Source organism: Nannospalax galili, unplaced genomic scaffold (genome assembly GCF_000622305.1).
Source record: "Nannospalax galili isolate Female #2095 unplaced genomic scaffold, S.galili_v1.0 scaffold2271, whole genome shotgun sequence".
Lineage (NCBI taxonomy): Eukaryota > Metazoa > Chordata > Mammalia > Rodentia > Spalacidae > Nannospalax > Nannospalax galili.
The window spans coordinates 377,854-398,124 of NW_008329329.1; the positions used below are offsets into that span (position 1 = coordinate 377,854).

Consider the following 20,271-nt stretch of genomic DNA (forward strand, 5'->3'; position numbering starts at 1 on the left):
GCCCGCCCCCCCGCCAAGTGCTGGAATTAAATGTGTGTACCACCACCCCTGGCTTGTTCTATGTTTTGTAGTAAGAAAACATAGTATGAATTGATACCTGAAAAAATTTAGTGCAGGAAAATTTGGAAATATCTGTCATTTTTAAAGTACCACTGCTGAACTAAACAAAAATGAGTGGTATGTATGCACTTTGTTAATGAAGATAAAGCGCACAGAGTTAAACAAAACAGGACATAAGAGCAAAGTCAAGGTTGGTCTAGACAATTTTGCATGCATGTGAGAATAAGGGTTGGTAAGCACTTGCAGCTAGACTCAATAAGATTGTGAGGGCTTCTATTTATTTTAACGGATTACATAAAGGTTTAGTGCATTTAGAAGTAAATAAAGTAAGACTATAGATAAAATTTTCATCAATCTTAAGATGTTAATTAAAAAATAGTAGTAATAGTTTTATACTAAAATATAATAAAACTGTGTTCTGCTTAGAACTTTTTATCTGTTTAAAGAATTTTTTCATAGTTTATAGATAAAAACTAATCATTACCTGTAGGTATTTGTATGTAAAGAAAACTATGAATACAATTTATTAGTGAATTGCTCCTAAAACATTGATTTTATCATTGATTCTGTATTGTTCTGGTTCTAGAAATGTTAAATATGGATTCTGTGAAAGGTGTTTTGTGTGTGTGGAGGAGGTTGGGATAGTGTTACAGGTTGGGCATTATTGACGGAATTGGGGGTTGGAGAGTGGGGTGTCCTCCAGGGAGAAGCAGGGTAAGACCAGAAGAGTCATCGAAGTCCAAACAGAAGGAAGATGTGCGTGTTCATTCCAGAGTTCGGAATCAAAACAATAGAACCTTTGTAGGTGTTTGAAGGAAATGTGTGTATTTACTTTTTTTCCCTATTAAGTTTGAATTGTTTTCTATGCCAGTATGGCAGACTAGATAAACTACAACCAACTGGTCTGTGTGTCTTCAGTTTGGTTCACGTTGTTTAAAATATTACTGCTCATTCATTTGTGACAAAAACCAAGAGGCTGAATAAGCCACTATCCAGTAAGCGTCTCCTCAGCCCAGCACTATCCACTGAGCATCTCCTCAGCCCAGCACTATCCACTGAGTGTCTGCTCAGCCCAGCACTATCCACTGAGTGTCTCCTTAACCAGCACTATCCACTGAGCGTCTCCTCAGCCCAGCACTATCCACTGAGCATCTCCTCAGCCCAGCACTATCCACTAAGCATCTCCTCAAGCCAGCACTATCCACTGAGCATCTCTTCAGCCAGCACTGCCAACTGAGTGTCTCCTCAGCCCAGCGTCTCAGCATTTAATGTCACTGTACCTCATTTTATCAGTAAGAATAGTAACCCAGGAAACTGAAGTGATTTGCTTCTAAGTTATGTATTTAGTCATGACAGAGGCAGGGACCGTGTACCTTGAGCTCAGCCTTCTCTTCAGATCTCCTTGCCATTTCTCCTCTTAAAGTTGAGGATGAGTTCTTATACTATGTGCGTATGGGGTTTCCTAACAGCAGTGTTGAATTTAACAGGTAGTTCCTTCAGTGGTCACAGGTACCCTATAGCAAGGAAAATGCATAGCATTGTTTAAAAAATTTAGAGGTATTGTATACATGTGTGTTTTGATTCTTTTAAGTTTCAGCATATGGTACTTTATTTTTTATAATAATAGCCTGATGATGTAAACACATGTGAATATCAGTTTTGTTTAAAACATCGAATAACTTATTTTAGACTTTCATAATATTCTTTTTTTGTCTAACCAGAAAAAATGAGCACAGCAAATCAGTCCCCACACAAAGACTCTGGGAAGCCGGTGGAGTCCGCAGAGGAGCACAGCTACAAGCAGGAGAGGAAGGTGCGAGCCACTCTGAGAACCACGGAGCGGGACCACAAGAAGAGCGCGCAGTGCTCGTTCATGCTGGATTCCGTAGCTGGGTCTTTGCCAAAAAAATCGATTCCAGATGTGGATCTCAATAAGCCTTACCTCAGCCTCGGCTGCAGCAATGCTAAGCTTCCGGTCTCCGTGCCCGTGCCTATAGCCAGAACGGCACGCCAGACTTCCAGGACTGACTGTCCAGCAGACCGTTTAAAGTTTTTTGAAACATTACGACTTCTGCTAAAGCTTACCTCAGTCTCAAAGAAGAAGGACAGGGAGCAAAGAGGACAAGAAAACACGTCTGCTTTCTGGTTTAACCGGTCGAATGAACTGATTTGGTTAGAGCTACAGGCCTGGCATGCAGGTCGCACCATCAATGACCAGGACCTGTTTTTATACACGGCCCGCCAAGCCATCCCGGATATCATCAATGAAATACTCACTTTCAAAGTCAATTATGGGAGCATGGCCTTTGTTAGGAATGGAGCCAGTTTCAATGGTACTTCAGTAGAAGGGCAGTGCAGGACCCCACACGGAGCAAAGAGTTCTGGCTGCTCCAGGTGTCACGAGCATCTCCAGCGCCAGAGGGTCTCATTCGAGCAGGTGAAGCGGATCATGGAGCTGCTCGAGTACATAGAAGCACTTTATCCATCGTTGCAGGCGCTCCAGAAGGACTATGAGAAGTATGCTGCAAAGGACTTCCAGGACAGGGTGCAGGCACTCTGTCTGTGGCTAAATATCACGAAAGACTTAAATCAGAAACTGAGGATTATGGGCACTGTTCTGGGCATCAAGAACTTGTCAGACATTGGCTGGCCAGTGTTTGAAATCCCTTCCCCTAGGCCATCCAGAGGCCATGAGCTGGAATCCGAGGGAGAGGACACGGAGGGAGAGTTGAAGGAGCTGGAGAACAGTACGGAGGAGAGCGACGACGAAGGAGCCCCCAGTCTGAGGGTCTCAGAGCTCAGGCCATCCACAGACAGCTTTGTGGACGTCCACTCACAGGACTGCGTATCCAGGAAGCTTGAGAGGCTCGAATCTGAGGAGGATCCTGTGGGCTGGGAAGCAGCAGACTGTGGCACCGAAGCTGGCTTCAGTAGGCATTGTCTGACTTCTATTTATAGACCATTTGTGGACAAGGCACTGAAGCAGATGGGGTTAAGAAAGTTGATTTTACGACTTCACAAGCTAATGAATGGCTCCTTGCAAAGGGCACGTGCAGCTCTGGTGAAGAGCAATGGTCCAGTGGAGGTAGGTTTAGTAGGAACCATTGTAATACAATGACCTTAATCCTGCTTACTGTGTTGGATTGCTTATTATATACTTTAATATTCCTAATATTTTAAGGCATAAATGGCAGTTATAAGTGGCATATCTAATTGTTTCTATAAACTACTACGAAGCATGGATCTGTGAAAATCATAATGAAGTATGAGATGGTGTGTGGAAGGGAAGTGTACCCATATAAATAGCAGGGGAGAAGGTTGGGCAGGGGTGGGTATGTGGTGGCGACAGAGTCACAGACTGCCCTTGAGTCAGTAGTTGAAATGAACAGAGAACCATTCACTCCTTTGTTCATCCATTCTGGTCCTTTGACCTTGAATGTGTTAGGCAAGTGCTTACCACTGAGCAATGTCTCTGGTTCTTCCTAGTCTTTGAAAAACCTTTTTCCCGGGGCTGAGGATATAGCTCAGTGCAGAGTCCTTGGCTCACATGTGCAAGGCCCTGGCTTTATCCTTTATCTCTAGTCCTGTAAACAGTGCTCTAAAGCAGAGCTTGGAATTGCTTGCTACCCTTCTGAGAGCAAGTCCCGTTTTGGTTACTGCATTTTAAAGAGATGCAGATTCTAAAGAGCTGTAGAAATCATCACTAGGGAAAAGTAGGTACTGTTTGTCAAGGCTGAAGTGTTCACTGTAGATGACAGAGAGAGTCTTGGTTGTTACTAAGCACTTCTTCCGTGGTGTCAAGAGTTCAGGGAAGCGTGTGTCCACTAGAAGTAGACTGCAACTTGACTTTGATAGTTTGACGCCTTAGAAGTTCCTTGCTGTTCACGATGGTAAAATTAGAAAGGGCATGTTGTGGGGCATTGTTCCAGGGTCCAGAATAGCATAAGCAGTGGTTCCCTTTTTCTGGCTTGCTTTTGAGTCAGAAATGATAAAACAGAGTCATTTGTGTAAGGCAGAAAACGCGTGAGAGAACAGGTTTGCCAGCTTTGTGCCTGCACTCGGATAGTCAGACCATGACACTCACAGGAATGCAGAGACCTTTTAAGGAGAGCCGCTTTTGTAGCTGTTTTAAACCGTTTTAATTTTGTGAATGATGCGAATTTTTTATGTACACCTTTGTGAAGCAAATAAGCTATTTTCTTTTCATCCATGAATCACTGCAATAAAATTTCTCATGTAGATTTTACAATCAGTAAAGGAAAACCGAAACCATAGATGTATAAAAAGGATTTGTCACAGATTTCAAATGGTGACTAACTTATTTATCTACAGTGGTTTAAGTCCGTCAGGATACCTGCGGACTAGACAGTGTGGATGTTTTTGTTGTGAAGCACCAGTGTGGAGGGAATGTGCCTGGCAGAGCTGTTTGTGAGTGAGAGTTGTCTCTGGAACACTTTCAGAAAGTGAGCCTGGAGAAGTTCCTTTTGTTTTCCATTTGGGGTCATAAAATGTGAAGTGTTTTCAAATAGTGAGAGTAACAGCTAACCAGGAGTTCTTCTCTATGAGAAACTAACCCACACCAGCAACTGTGAGGCCCTGAAGTTACAGAAAACTCGCTGCTGTGAGGGAATTTATTTCCTTTCCCATCTCAGGAGCATAATTTCTTTTTCTTTGTCTTGTTTTGGTCTTTGAGGCAGAGTCTCCCTGTAGACCAGGTTGGCCTCGAACTCACAGAGATCTGCCTGCCTCTGCCTCCCGAGTGCTGGGATTAAAGGCGTGTGCCACCATGCCAGCTGCAGGAACATAATTTCTATAAGAGGAAGCGTGTGCCTGTGTGCAGTGCGCATGTGTGTGCTTCTGTGTGTATGTACATTCCCGTCCTGGGCTTATCTAGTCTTAGTCATGTTGCTAAATATGTCAGGGAAAGAGCCACATTTTTTTTCTTTTTTTTTAAGCATGAGGACAATTTTATTAAAGTTTAAAAGAAAATCTCCAGGGCCAGCAAACCTGATCCTCAGCAGCTGCCAGGGGGATGGAGCAGAGAGAAAGTCGTCCTGCTTGAGTCAGGCCAGCCTTGGGGTTTGGCTGCATGGCAGCCACATGGCGGGAAGAGAGCTCAGAGAAGAGTGAAGCCCAGGTAACAGAGCGTCCTTAGAAGGGAGCTAGAGCTTCCGGAAAAGGGAAGGTCGGGCTTTTATGCTTTTCTGAGACACTCAGACATGCGGGCAGGAAGCTGCGTGGCTGGGCCACAGCTTTGAAGTCCAGTACCAGGTTCCAGTGCTCATGGCTCTTCCTCACCACATGACCTAACCTGCCTGGTAAAATGCTTCTAACAGTACCTTCCTGTTTACCCCACAGAGTTGTTGAGTGGCCCAAAAAAGTATTTGTATAAAATGCTAAAATGCTGTGAGTCAAATACATCTCCTTTTATTGTAGACATTCTGTTATGTTTTTTTTTTTTTTCTCCCTTGAGGTTAAGTGTAAATCAGTGGCTGGGCCACAGCTTTGAAGTCCAGTACCAGGTTCCAGTGCTCATGGCTCTTCCTCACCACATGACCTAACCTGCCTGGTAAAATGCTTCTAACAGTACCTTCCTGTTTACCCCACAGAGTTGTTGAGTGGCCCAAAAAAGTATTTGTATAAAATGCTAAAATGCTGTGAGTCAAATACATCTCCTTTTATTGTAGACATTCTGTTATGTTTTTTTTTTTTTTCTCCCTTGAGGTTAAGTGTAAATCAGTGCAGGCTTCTTTATTTTTAAAATGTTATTTTACCTTTAGAGCTCTCAAATAACTGTACATTTGAGGGTGTTTTGGGTTGGGGGTGATGACATGTTCATCAGCCCCAATCAGCATTAGTTGATGATTCCTGCTGAAATTCTTTTCCTCAAAGCAAAGACAATGTAGTGAGAGAGGAGAAGTGAACGGGAAGCTCCTTTCTCCCCCGTTTCCTGCACCTGGAGATGATGCGAGGCCTCATGCTTCCTTGGCCACCTGTGGTTCCTTTTGCCACCCGGGCCTGGATCTTGGGGAGCCTGTGTATTTCTCTTACCTTGTGATGATCTGATCTAAATTCCTTGGTCCAAATGTGTCTGATGGCCATTTCCAAATAAGAGGTAATTAGCTCCCTAAGTCAGGGCGCAGTGCTTCCGGTCCCCAGCTCCTGCCGCTTCCCCAGAGACACTGCCTGTAAGTATAGTGGCCCTTCCCTGTTCCCAACAGTGACTGCAGCTAAGCTGGGGTTTGTAATCCTTTGACAGTTCAGTTTTGGCTTAAAGATTTTAAACTAGAAACTGTGAAACATATAAAATTTTACTTTTAATAGCAAAGCTACCAGTGCAATTGTTGTTTGTTTGTTTGTTTTTCTTTTTTTTCTTCCTTCTCTCGCCACAGAGGGTCTCAAGTAGCCCAGGATGACCTCAAGCTCTCAATGTAGCCCCAGATGACATTGCGTTTCTGATCCTCCTGCCTGTACCTGCTGAGTGCTGGGATTGCAGGTGTGTGCCACCATACCATTTATAGGGTGCTTGGGATCAAACACAGGGCCTTAACATGCGAGGCAAGCACTTTATAATAATTACACGATCATTTCTAATTCCAAAGAAAGTAACCAAAACACCTTCCTGGTATTTGAGGATGTGTGTACAGCAAATGCAAAGGCAGGCAGCTGGTTTTAGTATTTTACTTATCACACTAACATGAATCCAGCCTCAGTGCGGCAAGCAGGAACACTGGCTAACAGTCACTCTGGGAGCATGCACTAACTAGGCAAACGGAAGAGCAAAAGGGAGCAGGCAAGCTGTGTATCGAGGCTCCGAGCTCTGCTCCTCACAGGGTTTGTAAAATTGAGCTCCAGGTTCACTAGGGCAGAAGGAGAATGTGACAGGAACCTTGTTTCTCCCTGTAAGAAAAAGCTACAGGTAGGGGAAGTTGAGGCTACGGCTGGTGGCAGGCATCACTCTTGTGTCAGGTAGAGCTCCTTGGAGAAAGTGTTCTAGGACTGCAGAATACTCTGTGCTCCCCAAGCCTGGCACATCAGTTACCCAAAGAGCCTCTGCCCTTCCTGGATGGGGGACAAGCCAGAACCTTCCAGCGCAGACTGGAGGACTGACCATTGTGCAAATCTCAGCCTTTGTAGCCAGCCAGGCCAGCAGTGTGGTCCTGAGTCAGCCCCTGGTGGCAGCTACTGTGAACGATCTTCATTTGCTCCAGTCACTGCCTGTCTGATTACAGGAACTTTGGTGGAGCGACAAACAGCGGGCACATACGTGCTTGTTTGCCTAGAGGTTTACTGTTTTAAACAGATTGGCATGAGGGGAGCTGTGCCACATGGTTTTGACTGCTGCCAGCCTGCTGAATCAGACCCAGCAGAGTAAGATCTGGGTTGGAGGGAAGTCTCAGGGAGAGCAGATGCCATGGTAACAGCATAGCAACAGTACAGCTAGGAAGAGAGCCAGCAGCTAGGCCTTCACGACTCAGTGGCCTGTGCCTGAGGCCAGGGTGAGGGTCTAGTAACTTGGTCAGGGTGCGCATGCTGTGGGCGGTGACAGGATATGAACTCAGAGCTCTGGCTACAGAGCCAGGCCTGCTCACAACCACACTGCCCTGCCTCCCGGAGTTACATTTTGTCTCACACAGTGGTTTCCGTGTTTTTGTTTTTGTTTTCAAATAACGTATCTGGGAACTGGAGTGATGGCTCAGTGGTTAAGAATGCTGGCTGTTCTTGCAGAAGACCTGGGTTTGAATCCCAGCACCCACATGGCAGCTAACAACTGTCTGTAACTCCAGTTCCAGGGGATCCCACACCCTCTTCCGACCTCCACGGTCATTGCACGACACATGTGAACTTACACACACACGGGCAATACATGCATAGACATAAAATAAAAATAATAGCCATGCATGGTGGCGCATGCCTTTAATCCCAGCACTTGGGAGGCAGAGACAGGCAGATCACTGTGAGTTCAAGGCCAGTCTGGTCTACATAGTGAGTTCCAGGCCAGCAGGGGCTACAGGGAGACCCTGTCTCAAAAAGACCAAAACCAAAAATAAATAAATAAATATAAAATTAAATAAATTAATGTCTCTCTCTCTAATTTGTTCCCACATGGGAACTGCTGGCTGACAGTGGTGTAATGCCCATTCGCCCCCGTCCCTCCTATGAGTTTCAGTCTGCGATGAGGCCCTTAAGAGAAAACTCATAGAAACTGACTTTTGAAGTGTAATGTAATGTTTTTCATCTTGGATGTAATTATTTTTAAAAATATTTTACTTGGTATTTAGTAGCCTGGCCTTTATTTTTTTCTTGTTTAATTTGGTGTCGCCTGGGGACATGGTGCAGTGTAGTCGGGTGCAGCGACTGCAGAACTTTTAATATCTTGGGACTTTCTTGTGTTCCTACATTTTTCTCGCTCTTCTACATAGTTACATTTTGTTGTTGTTGTAGAAATGATAAGTGTATGTGAAAGCAGAGTATGGACCTGCGTGGGTCTGCATGGTAGGTACCATAGCCAGTGACCTCAGCATGTCCAGTGTCTTAGAGGAAACGTCTGTGGTGGCCATGGAATGCTCCCATGGGCTCCTGGCTTTTGAACATGAGGTCCCAGCAGGTGCTGTGTTTGGGAAAGTTGTGGAACCTTCAGGAGATGGGGCTTTGCTGGAGGAAGTAAGGCACTGGTAGTGGCCCTGGGCCTTATAGCCCAGCTCTAGTTCCTGTCCATCCCTGCTTCCTGATTGGGCACAGTGTGACCAGCTGCCTCCTGCTCCTGCCTGGCCCTTCCCCATGAGGAAGGCCAGGCCGTGTGTGGCTGGAACTATGAGCCAAGATAAATCTTTTACCCTAAGTTGCTTTTGTCAGGTTATTTTTTTTAAATATTTTTTGTATTTTTTATTTGACAGTTTCATACATAGATACCATGGGTTCTGATTGCTCCCTCCCTTGCACTGGTGGTTCTCTCTCTCCCCTGTGTACGCCTCCCTCAAGGCTACCAGGCCCTGTCCCAGATTCATGATGTTTGGTTTTGTTTTGTGATCTATTTAGTTTAGCCAGTACCACCTGTGTATAACCACAGGCTTGGAACTATCCATTGAAGCCCCTTGGGGTCACCAGGGGGTGCACAGCTGAAGGCAGTGGTCCGCTCCCCCCGCCATCTGTCAGTAGCAAACAGTCAGCAGCAAGGGGTGGGGTCCCTTGGGCTCCTCCTCCACCCATGTCTTTGTCAGAGTGTGCAGTGAGGAGAGTGGTCAAGGCGGCTCCTGTGCTGTAGTTTTACCGCCTCTGAAAGGTCAGCTCTTCGTTTTTATTTTATTGTAGTAAGAACATTCACATAGGTCTCTATTATTTGTAGGTATGCAGTACAGTATTTTTATCTATAGAAAAACTTGATTTAAATTCATAACCACCATACTATTATAATGCCTTAAAATAGTAATTTTTGCTAACAAAAAATTAATCTTCATATCACTATTATATTCATAAATTGCAGTTATCCATCATATTATGAAGTCTGTTTTTGAGACAGAGTCTCTAGATCTGGCTGGCCTGGAACTAACAGAGATCCACCTGCTTCTGACTCCAGAGTGCTAGGACTAAAGGTATGCACTGTCACACCCACAGTGCTGGGGCTAAAGGTGTGTGTGCACCATCACACCCACAGTGCTGGGGCTAAAGGTGTGCACCACCACTCCCAGCAGAGATTTGTGAAGTCTTAAAATTGTAGATTCTCTTTTGCTCTTTCGCCATACATCATGTTTGCATGACACTTTCTTCCACATGAACCTTATGAGTTTGGCAGAGACACACAAAATGGCATTGGGGTTGCCGTTTGGCATCTTCAAGGCTTCCTGGTTTGGAGAGGTTGATGGAGGGTTCACAGTCACCACTCCTCACTGAGTGGAACAGTGGCAGAAATCCCTCTGAGTACTGCCCTTCTGCCTGCTCTGGCTTTACTGAAATGAGTCGGAGTACAAAATCAAGGGTCTTTTCCTTGAAGTACGCCTTTAAAAAGAATGAAAATGTGTTACTAGGTTGTCATCATGTGGCTGTGTCTCCGTAGGTAACTTGTGCTGGTTCCCAGTGTATCAGTTGCTGGTATTTCTAAGCATATTTTTTTTCATCAAAGCAAGTACTCTGAAAGCCATAGGCTTGTGTCAGTCTGTCCTATGGTGACCACTGTGATCACTCTTGTCCTTAAGCAACACAGTGCCACTTTATTAATGGTACAAGGTTATCTGGTCAGATGTTCCTTTCTTTAGTGTCATGCTGTTGGAGGACTGGAGAAGAGATGTGGGCTTTTTGGAACTGTTTACTGATGAACATTGGCTCAGAGTCTCTTGGGAGGCAAGTACTGACCTAAGCGTTGGTTGTCCCTTGTTAACTAGAGGGAAGCAGTCTGTCCCTCAGGACTGATGGTCTGTCAGGGAAATGGGGTAATGTAAGTGTGAAAAGACAGACGGCTGAAGCTGAGTGACGAGCAAGCGCTTGGAAGACACTACTTGTGGAAAACGTGTCTCAAGGCAGCCACAGAAAACACAGTGGACATTCGCGCCTCCTCTTCTGGAGAGAATGGAATTTGCCAGGGATTAGCCTGTGCAGAATCCCAGAGCGTGTCTGAAATGGTTAGGAAAATGTGAGACCTTTATATTGGGGGAAGGCAGTTGGTAGGAGATAAGGTCAGGTCTGCATTGATATCAGAGCTTTGGGCTAAACAAGAGGGCCTGGTCTTCACAGGTACCAGTGGAGCACTGTGTTTAAAGTAGAAGGAAGGGTAAGACCAGCCTGAAAGCAAAGCCACGTGGAGCTTACTTGAGTTCAGTGGGTTAAAATGTCCAAATCAGGAAAAGCAGTGGACAGAAAGTGTGAATTAAGACAGCTAGGGTGTCTAGAAGGGACATGGAAGTCTTCAAGCATCTTAAGCAATAGAACTAACAGGGTGTACCTGCAGGGCTGACTCAAGGGGACTGTGGACAGGCAGTATTTTTCGAGCCATTGGAAGCAGGAGGAACATAGGGATAGGGAGCCATGCTGAGGAGAGTGACTGACATGGTTCGTCCAGTCAGCAGCCAAGGTGCTTTGTAATTCAGGTACTACTTTCCCTGAAAGTCCTAGATGTGGGCGTGGAATAGAGACCCGACTTAAGTTGCCATTGCCTGCATTTGCTCTACAGCAGCTTGTGATGTCGTAGGAGAGAACATGCTAACAGTTGTCATTGTACAGATGTTATATGCAGGTTTTTACAAGCTTTTCTGTAGGTTTGCTCTACCTAATCTTTACAAAGGGGAGGAAGAGGAAGGGGGGAGGGGCTAACAGACACTGGGAATTGAGGGCCTCACATCTAGGCAAATACTTTACTGCTGAACTACATACAGTCCCTTGCCCAACCTTGTTTTTAAAATAAAGAAACTAGGTGGAAACTGGGCTGGGCGTGGTAGCCCATGCCTTTAATCCCAGCACTTAGGAGGCAGAGGCAGGCAGGCGGAGCTCTGTGAGTTCAAGGCCAGCCTGGTCTACATAGTGAGTTCCAGGACAGCTGGGGCTACAGGGAGACCCTGTGTCAAAAAGACCAAAAAATAAAAAATAAAATAAAAAAATAAGAAAGAAAGAAACTGAGCCTGTGGGACTGCTTAATACTTCCAGAACCACATAGCTAATTAAATGACCCAAAGCCAAACTTGTTGACTTTTGGACCTTGATTTTTTTTTCTCTCTCTCATTGAACTACAGTGTTTCTGTAATGAAGTCAGAGTGAGCTCAGGGGATGGTGTGCTTGGCATGCTGTGGGTAAAAAGGCATCTCGGGGTGGACCTCGGAACTGGGCTGAGCTGGGAAACTCCTCAGAGCAGGCGGCCTGGGCCAGGGTCAGCCATGGTGTAGGAGCCCAGAGAGGCGAGGCCTGAGGCGTGGCTGCTGGTCCAGTGAGGGCCGAGACCTCTGACTAGGTTCTTGATGCTTTAGTGGGTGGACGGCCAGGAGAGACCTTGAAAGGGTCAGAAGAGTGCTGTCATGTAGCCAGCATTGTCTGACTGTCCTGCATGTCAAAGTCGAGTTCAGATACCCTCAGGTGTGTCCTCTGAGGGCGTCTGAAGCTTGGCCCCTGTGTCAGGAGCCAATTAAAGGCCAAGATGTGAGTGGAGGACAGTAAAGAGTTCCACGTGACTGGAGGACAAACATCGGAACCATGGATGTAGACTGGGCTGCAGTTGGAGAGGTTACAAGTTGAAGAAAAGCTGAGTATTTCAAATTTTGATGCCCTCATGTTCAGGGTTAAGAATGTTGGGGGAAAGTTCCAGATCCCCTATTTAAGAATTTGAATTGCCCACTGAAAGAGTGGCAAGCAGCCGTGCAGGATCCCAGGTAGCGTTAGGTAACAGGTGACTCGGAGCTGCTGTAAGATTCTCTTTTTCTGTTGAAATAAATAGAAGAATTAGTTGAACTCACTGCCTTTAAATGGTCATACATAGAATGGGCTATTTCCTGGTTCTGTAATTGTAGCAAATACCTGGTTTCTCAGTCTGCAGATAGTTGTGGGTAGCTCTCAAGGAGGCTTAAAGCATTCTGATACTTTTATGTGTTTTCTTCAAACTTCATTCTTTTGCTGTTTTGATAAATGTAACAATTGGGTTTAGTTCTTGTTAAGGTTTTCTAACACTTAGGACTTTTGGGGGTCTGTGTTGTAAATGTTGAATTTTTGAAGATTCTTTTACTTTAAAAATTAAGAATTTTGCAGCTATGTCAGCAAATGATAGAAAATAGCTTATAGCCACAACTTTAGGACAGTGTCCTGTGTGCCTTTTTAATCTGTCTTGAATTTTTGCGGCAGTTCTCTGAATTTCCAGATCCCATGTGGGGCTCGGATTATGTACAACTGTCCAGGACGCCCCCTTCCTCGGAGCAGAAATGCAGTGCTGTGTCCTGGGAAGAGCTGAAGTCCATGGACCTGCCCTCATTTGAGCCCGCTTTCCTAGTGCTCTGCCGAGTTCTGCTGAACGTCATCCATGAGTGTCTGAAGCTGCGGCTGGAGCAGAGGCCTGCCGGGGAGCCCTCCCTCCTGAGCATCAAGCAGGTTCGTCTCAGACTGCCTCAGCCTCCAGCAGCTGCTGCGTGAGGCTGCACCCTTATCCTTTGTATTTGGAGCATTTTATCTTCCTATTATTACAAGTAGTGAAAAGTGAACGTGTATTAGCGTTTGCCTTTCAGCTGCTCTTTTAGGAGCCGTTTAGAATGTTCCTCACTGGCAGCCTTCAGACAAGGGGGCCTTTGCGCTTTTCGGCCACCCCCTTCCTTCTGAAGCACATCAAAGCAGGGTTTGGTGTGACCCTCTGAATCCTTTTTGTCAGTTTTGTTGACTGGAAACAAAACTCTTTTTAAAAACTTTATTTATTTGTGGCTATACTGGGGGCCAGACCGGGGCCTTGTCCCTGCTTGGTGGTGTCAGTGCTCCGTCACTGCGCTGTGCCATACCCCAGCTTCCACAGTTTATTCTTTCATTTGCTTTCATGCATATGGGTGTTATGCCTGCATATATGTAAGTGCACCACATGTGTGGAATACACTGCCCATGGGGGCCGGAAGAGTGCATCAGATACCCTGGAACTGTAGTTAGCTGCCGTGTGGGTACAGGAATTTTAACCCAGGTCCTCTGTAATAGCAGCCAGTGCTCTTAACCACTGTGTAGCCCCCCACCCCATTTTTTCAGCCCCACAGACTTTATTTGGGGGGGGGGCTTTTTGAAACAGGGTCTCACTGTAGCTCCAGCTGACCTGGAGCTCACTATGTAGAACAGGCTGGCCTCGAACTCACAGAGATCTGCTTGCCTCTGCCTCCCAAGTGCTGGGGTTAAAGGCATGCACCACCATGCTCGGCGCAAACTTCATTTTTAAGAGAGACAATTTAAATTCATTCAATTTATTTTTTATTCTGTTTATTTGTAAACACCTAAATATCTTAGTATATGCAAGCAGGAGAGATATTTTGAACTCTTTGCTTGTTTAATCAATTGTGTGCCTTCACTAGTAAGTCCAGTTTCTGATCTCCTTCCTACTCGTGAATTTTTGGTGGTCTTCGGGGGTCGTGGGGTGATACTTCAAGGGCAGCAGCAGAATGGCCGGAGGCTGTTTTATTGAAGAGTGAATTCTGAAGAGTGTGTGTGCTTTACAGTATTAATGTGTCAACACAACTGTATAAAGTAAGCATTTTGAGATCTCGCTCCATCCCAGAGGAATTGCAGGGCTGGGAGCCACCTGGCTTTATGAGTGACTGGCTTGAGCAGCACAGACAGAGGAGAGGTAGGCCAGTCAAGCCACATAGCCAGCCAGAGAGGATTTCGTCTGCTCGCTTGTTTGCTCGGGTGTAGACTAGGGAATAATGGAGAACATTTGGGCATAGGCCCCTTGTGGGTCACCAGAGTCAACACCCAGCATCAACTAGAGCTGCTTCCGCACTCACTCTATGGCCCTTGCTCAACCTCTCTGAGCATTGCTTGTCCACCTGGTGTAGTTTACCTCATCTTCTTCTGTCCTGCAGCAGGCACCGAGACCTCCAGCTAAACGTTTACCTCGGGAAGGCACTCAGAGGCAGCCTGCAAGGAGAGAAAAGGCGGGCTTCGCGCTTCACTGTGATTTATGTTAAAGCACTTTGAAAAGCAAAAAAAAAAAAAAAAAAAAAAAAAAAAACCTTGGTTTGTTGTACTATTTTAGAGTAAAAAGAGAATAGGAATTTTCAGTTACATAAATTCAGATTACTAATAAGCACCTGTAACACTTGCAGAGAAATTTATGAACAGAGCAGATGTAAGTATTGGCTGTCTCTCACTCACCATGTATAATTATTTTTAAAACATTTAAGGACTCCTATCTATAAAAACAATTTATTTTAGAAAATTTAAAGAGCATAGTAAAGACACAAAAATAAAGTTCACCTCATCTCCTGCCACTCAGGAGGTGACCATGGGAGCATTTTGTGTTTCTGTCCATTTGTTTTTTTTTGCTCGTGCATACTTCCTATGTGTGTGTGCATGTGTGTGTGCCTGTGTATGTGTTAAACACATGCCCGTCTTTCCTCCTTTTCTGTATTTTTCATAAACAAGAATTTCAGTGGCCGCCTCAGTTCTCTGCCTGTCAGTATGCCACAGCCTATCAGTCCTTTTTAAAATAATACTGTGATGCCCATTTGTGGGTGAGTCCTAGTTGCGGCTCTGATTATTTCTCGAGGGTAAGCCTAGTCAGTAAGTGAGTGGCCTGTTTTAGAGCCCCTTTTGCAGCTGCCGCATATGAGAACGGACATGACTCGGGTCCTGGTCCTCGGTTCCTGGTGGTTAGAGTGCATCGTGCCCCAGCTCTGATGGGTGGAAGGGCTTTCCAGGTCATCTCCTTTCTGCCTTCCTCCCTCCGTTAAGATGTCACTGGCCGGACCTGTGTGCTGTGGTTTTGCCTCACTTTTTGTTTTTCTTGACTTCCATCTACTTTCGTTAGATTAAGCTCGGGGTTGGCTTGGTTTGCAGTTTTGGTAGTAGATGAAACCACACACTGTGGTAGGTAAGCTATGCTAAAGTCCTCAGAAGCCACCAGCACATGGCGTTATTTCAGCTTTCCAGTTTGGGTTAAAATTTACCCATTTCATGAGATTTTTTTTTTCTTCTATCTTTTGTCTTATGGTATAAATTAGTCAAAGTGGTCTTACTATGAAGAGTTTGTTTTTAATTTGAATTTATCTGTAAAACATGCTTTAGCCAAGTAATGGCTGCCCATGCTTTCCTGTGTGTCTAGTGCAGAATTACAGACCGCTGAGGTGTCACGTGCATACACAGGCAGGAGTCTGGAAGCTATTTGGGTTTTTTTAGAGACAAGGTTCCCTTTGGGGTTTTTGAGGATCTGTCCGGGGTTGTGTGAGGGTCGGCAGCCTGTGTGGTCGGGGTGTGGGGTGACTTCTGTGCGTTCTTTTGTAGCTGGTGAGAGAGTGCAAGGAGGTCCTGAAGGGCGGCCTTCTGATGAAGCAGTATTACCAGTTCATGCTACAGGAGGTGCTGGATGGCCTGGAGAAGACCGACTGCAACATCGATGCTTTCGAAGAGGATCTGCAGAAGATGCTGATGGTAAGGGAGAGGGAGACGTTTCTGATTTGTGAGCTAGGTGAATGTGGTGGCCTTTGACATGTTTCTTTCTGTGTGGAAAGATTACATTTGGTTTTTCTAAACCCTCGCTTAAAACCCTCAAAGGTATTTAAAGTGACACTTGCACAAGTCTTAATCTCACTCATTACAGTTCCTGGGACAGGCCCAAGGGCCTTGCATAGCTCAGGAAGCAGCGAAGAGCAGCAGCTCGGTGAGTGGGGACTGGCCGCTGCTCACGCTCACACACCCGGGCTGGGGGAAGTCTGCTTAGCTGGGACCCGGATCTAGCCTGGAGAGGACCACAGGACGCTTCCCAGGAGGAAATGGGATCTCAGGGATGAGTCAAGGCTTCTCAAGGAACCAGCATGTTGAAGGACTTACCAGGAGCCAGCCTGACAGGAGTAGACTTTCATTTTATCCCCACAGACCCCAGGCCGTGCCTGCCTGTGCTTTAACCTTTGGACTGTTATGTTATTTTTTCCTGCCCACTTAGGACTTACTTTCAGGTTTTGTTTTTCTCCGGAAAGCATATCTGACAGTCCAGTCTTTAAACCGCAGATGTCTGTACTTTCTGTGAGCTCTCAGTGGTGCTAGAACAGAACATATCAGTAGAGACTCGTAGCCCGAAAGCTTCATGAGCAGGGTCTGTACCTTGACACCCATGCTGTGTGGTGGAGTGCATCTGTGTAGGAAATGCCTGCTGGAGTCCTTGGGGTAACCACATAGGTGGTCACATGAGGCAACAGGCTGAAGTTCCAGAGCTCTGGCATGGCGCTGTGTATTCTGGAGGTGCTTTCTTGCTTAACAGCTCACTGTGTCCTGCCTCAGGTGGCAGCACCTCCAGGTACCACCTACTTTCTTGGCTGGTGGAAAGGGCAAAAGCCCCCTGCCAGCCAAGGGCAAGCTGTTTTATCAAAGCACTGGGCGCTTTCCTGGAGGTCCTGCCCAATTCATCCCTTTTGTATTAATCAGACAGACTTTCACATGGCTTTGTAATTAGCAGCCCTGGGTGGGAATTCACATATTGAGCATCCTCTCAGCCTCAGTGGAGAGAAGGAAGAAGGTGGTGGGCAGAGGGGCTTACAACATCTAGCATACTATGAAAAATGATTTTAATGTGTTTGAAACTACTAATTATTTGAAGAAGGCACATAGAAGACCAGAGTGTGTACAGTGGCTGCACTCTGAAATACAATGTATTTCTTGATTCAGAACATCTTAATCATTGAGAATTTGTGGTAGGAAGCAGCCTTTTGTCCTGTAGTGGGTCAGGGCCCTGCCTGGTGGACTGTCCCTCCTACTCCTGCCCAGGTGTACCTGCGGCCGGCGAGAGAGGCCAAGGTGAGGGCCTGCCGACAGCCGTGGCTCCCCTGCTATGGGAACCTGTAGCCTTCACGGCTTTGCTGCCCGTGGCTTGCCTGAATCAGGATGCAGCATTTGCAGATGAAGGGACTGCAGTTAATCAGTGACTTTAGATTGTGCCCCACTGTGTGCTGGAAGGATCAGGGCAAGAGTGTGCTTCAAGGACTGGGGGACCCCAGATAGCATCTGTGTTCTCTGAGGAAGGAAGGGAAGACTGTCTCTTGACAGGCAATCGGATCACTTTCACCACACACCCTTCTCTTGAAGCCCACCACAAGGAGCAAAGAAACAAAATGCCCTGTTTAGGAAAGGAGGAACTTGTCATGAGTGTCTGTGCTGAACGGGTGTTACCGTTATTTGTCTTGAAGTGCAGACTACAGTGAGTATGGACGCAGTACTGAATGCTTCCCACCTTGGGGACGGTGGAGCCATGTGCTGACTGACTAGAGCTGAGGTGTCAGTGCAGCAGGGAGCAGGCAAGTCCACAAAGCTCTGCTGCTACCTGCGGATCCCCACAGGCAGAAGCTTGGTGTGGTGTGTGTGTGTGTGTGTGTGTGTGTGTGTGTGTGTGTGTGTCCCCGCCAGCCTTAACAGCTGCCCACTGGAGCTCTGCTAAAGTGGAGAGGAGGGGTCAGAGGGTTGTAGGGCAGAAAGCCAGGCTTGAGCATTATGAAGAAACTGTAACACATGCTCACCCAAAGGCCAGGGACAGGACTTGGTGAGGGATTGAGGCAGCAAACCTGTACTGTGGCTGTGAGTGATCTCAGCTCATTTCCCTGGGCCTGACTTCAGGAGAAATCCAGATAATAGACATATGCAGAAGAAACCGTGAAAGGCCTCAGGAAACCATGAACATAACGAAGATGTGGCAGCTGTAGAGGACTCACAGGGTGGGTCCATGGGCAGAGTTAGCGTTTCTGCAGAAGACTCCAGAGCTAGAGCAGAAAGACTTCATTCTTCCCAGTAGTTACTGAGGGTCAGGTGGGAGTCATGCAGGATATGAAGGATTCAGTGATGGACATAAATTCCCCCTTCACATTTGAAGGATGATAGGAAATGGTCATTAAGTAGTCATACAAATATTAAAGTGTGCAAAGTAGAGGCACAGGTGTCTTGTAGCTCTAACAGTAGGATTTGAGTTTGCCTGGAGATTCAAGAATGCTCCTCTGAGCAAGGGGCAGAGGTGTGCATCTGAAGGTTAGTGTATTCATTATAACACAATCTGTGTAAAAATCAAAACATGAGGAACTGTGCTTGGGTTGTACTTTATGTAAGAGATTGTTTTAAAAAGCAGTATAGTGCTGGGTGTCATGGCACATGCCTTTAGTTCCAGCATTTGGGAGGCAGAGGCAGGTGACTTCTCTGAGATGAGAACCAGCCTGGTCTAAATATCGTGTTTCAGGCTAGTTTAGGCTACAGAGAAACCCTGTCTGAAAAACAAAACAAAACCAAAAACCTATAAAAAGTATATAGACCAGTAGGAATTCCTGATCACGGTCACCTGTGGGGAGGAAGGAGCACGAGTTAAGAGAGAGAAATGAAGGAGAATTTAGTTTTCTGGCATCCTGTTTATTTATTTATTTATTTATTTATTTATTTATTTGAGACAGGGTATCCCTGTAGCCCCAGCTGTCCTGGAACTCACTATGTAGACCCCGTACCCTTGGAGACCAGAAGAAGGCATTGGACACCCCCCCTTTGGAGCTGAAGTTACAGGTAGTTGTAGTCACCCAATGTGGGGGTGGGGAATTGAACTCCGGTCTTCTGCAAGAGCAAAATGTACTGTTAACCCCTGAGCCATCGCTTAGCCACCTGCTCTCTTCTCATTGAAAAGATTTGGAAAGCAAATATGACAAAACATTAAGCATTTGTTCATTCTGAGTGATATTTGTGGTGATATTTTTCAGCCTCTTTTAAATTTGAAATGCTGTAAAAGGATGGAAAAAAATAGTTTGGACAGAGTGTGGCAGGAGGGAAGGTCCCAGAGTGAGAATGGAGAGAGGGTTCTGGCTGCAAAGTGAGCAGGCTGGGGGCGGGCGGGGTCCAGGGCAAGGCCATCCCAGCACTGCATGTGCGAGTGGTGTGCTGGGGTGGTGAGCCATGTAACGTGCGCATTAAGAAAGAAGTGTAAGGGTTTAAGAGACACACAGGAAGTGAAATTGGTGGGACTTAAGGATGGGCTGGATTTGGGAGAGGTTCTCTGATTGACAGCCAAACAACAGCCGAGTGACAGCCCAGTGACAGCCGAGTGACAGCCCAGGGACAGCCTAGCGACAGCCCAGGGACAGCCCAGTGACAGCCCAGCGACAGCCCAGGGACAGCCCAGTGACAGCCTAGCGACAGCCCAGGGACAGCCCAGCAACAGCCCAGGGACAGCTCAGGGACAGCCCAGGGACAGCTCAGGGACAGCCGAGTGACAGCCCAGGGACAGCCTAGCGACAGCCCAGTGACAGCCCAGCAACAGCCCAGGGACAGCCCAGTGACAGCCTAGAGACAGCCCAGTGACAGCCCAGAGACAGCCCAGGAACAGCCCAGGGACAGCCCAGCGACGGCCCTGGGACAGCAGTGCAGCAAGATTGTGAGGAGCGTGAAAGGTTCATTTAAAATGTTTTCTTGGGGCTGGAGAGATGGCTCAGCGGCTGAGAGCATTGGCTGCTCTGACAGAGGACCTGGTGGCTAACAACCATCCGTAACTCCAGGTCCAGGGAATCTGATGCCTTCTGTTGTCCACGGGCATTGCACAAC

The 20,271-nt window shown here is 46.4% G+C and overlaps 1 protein-coding gene across 3 annotated transcripts in view; it reads left to right on the forward strand.

Moving 5' to 3' along the window:
- Positions 1-20,271, forward strand: part of Map3k4 (mitogen-activated protein kinase kinase kinase 4) — a 111,015-nt gene that overhangs the window by 51,624 nt on the left and 39,120 nt on the right. For all 3 annotated transcript variants that reach the window (XM_008836711.2, XM_008836706.2, XM_029565230.1), the window contains exons 3-5: positions 1,782-3,145; positions 12,877-13,119; positions 16,000-16,146. In XM_008836711.2, the coding sequence (XP_008834933.1) occupies positions 1,782-3,145; positions 12,877-13,119; positions 16,000-16,146 (1,754 nt within the window). The remainder of the gene's footprint in view (positions 1-1,781; positions 3,146-12,876; positions 13,120-15,999; positions 16,147-20,271) is intronic.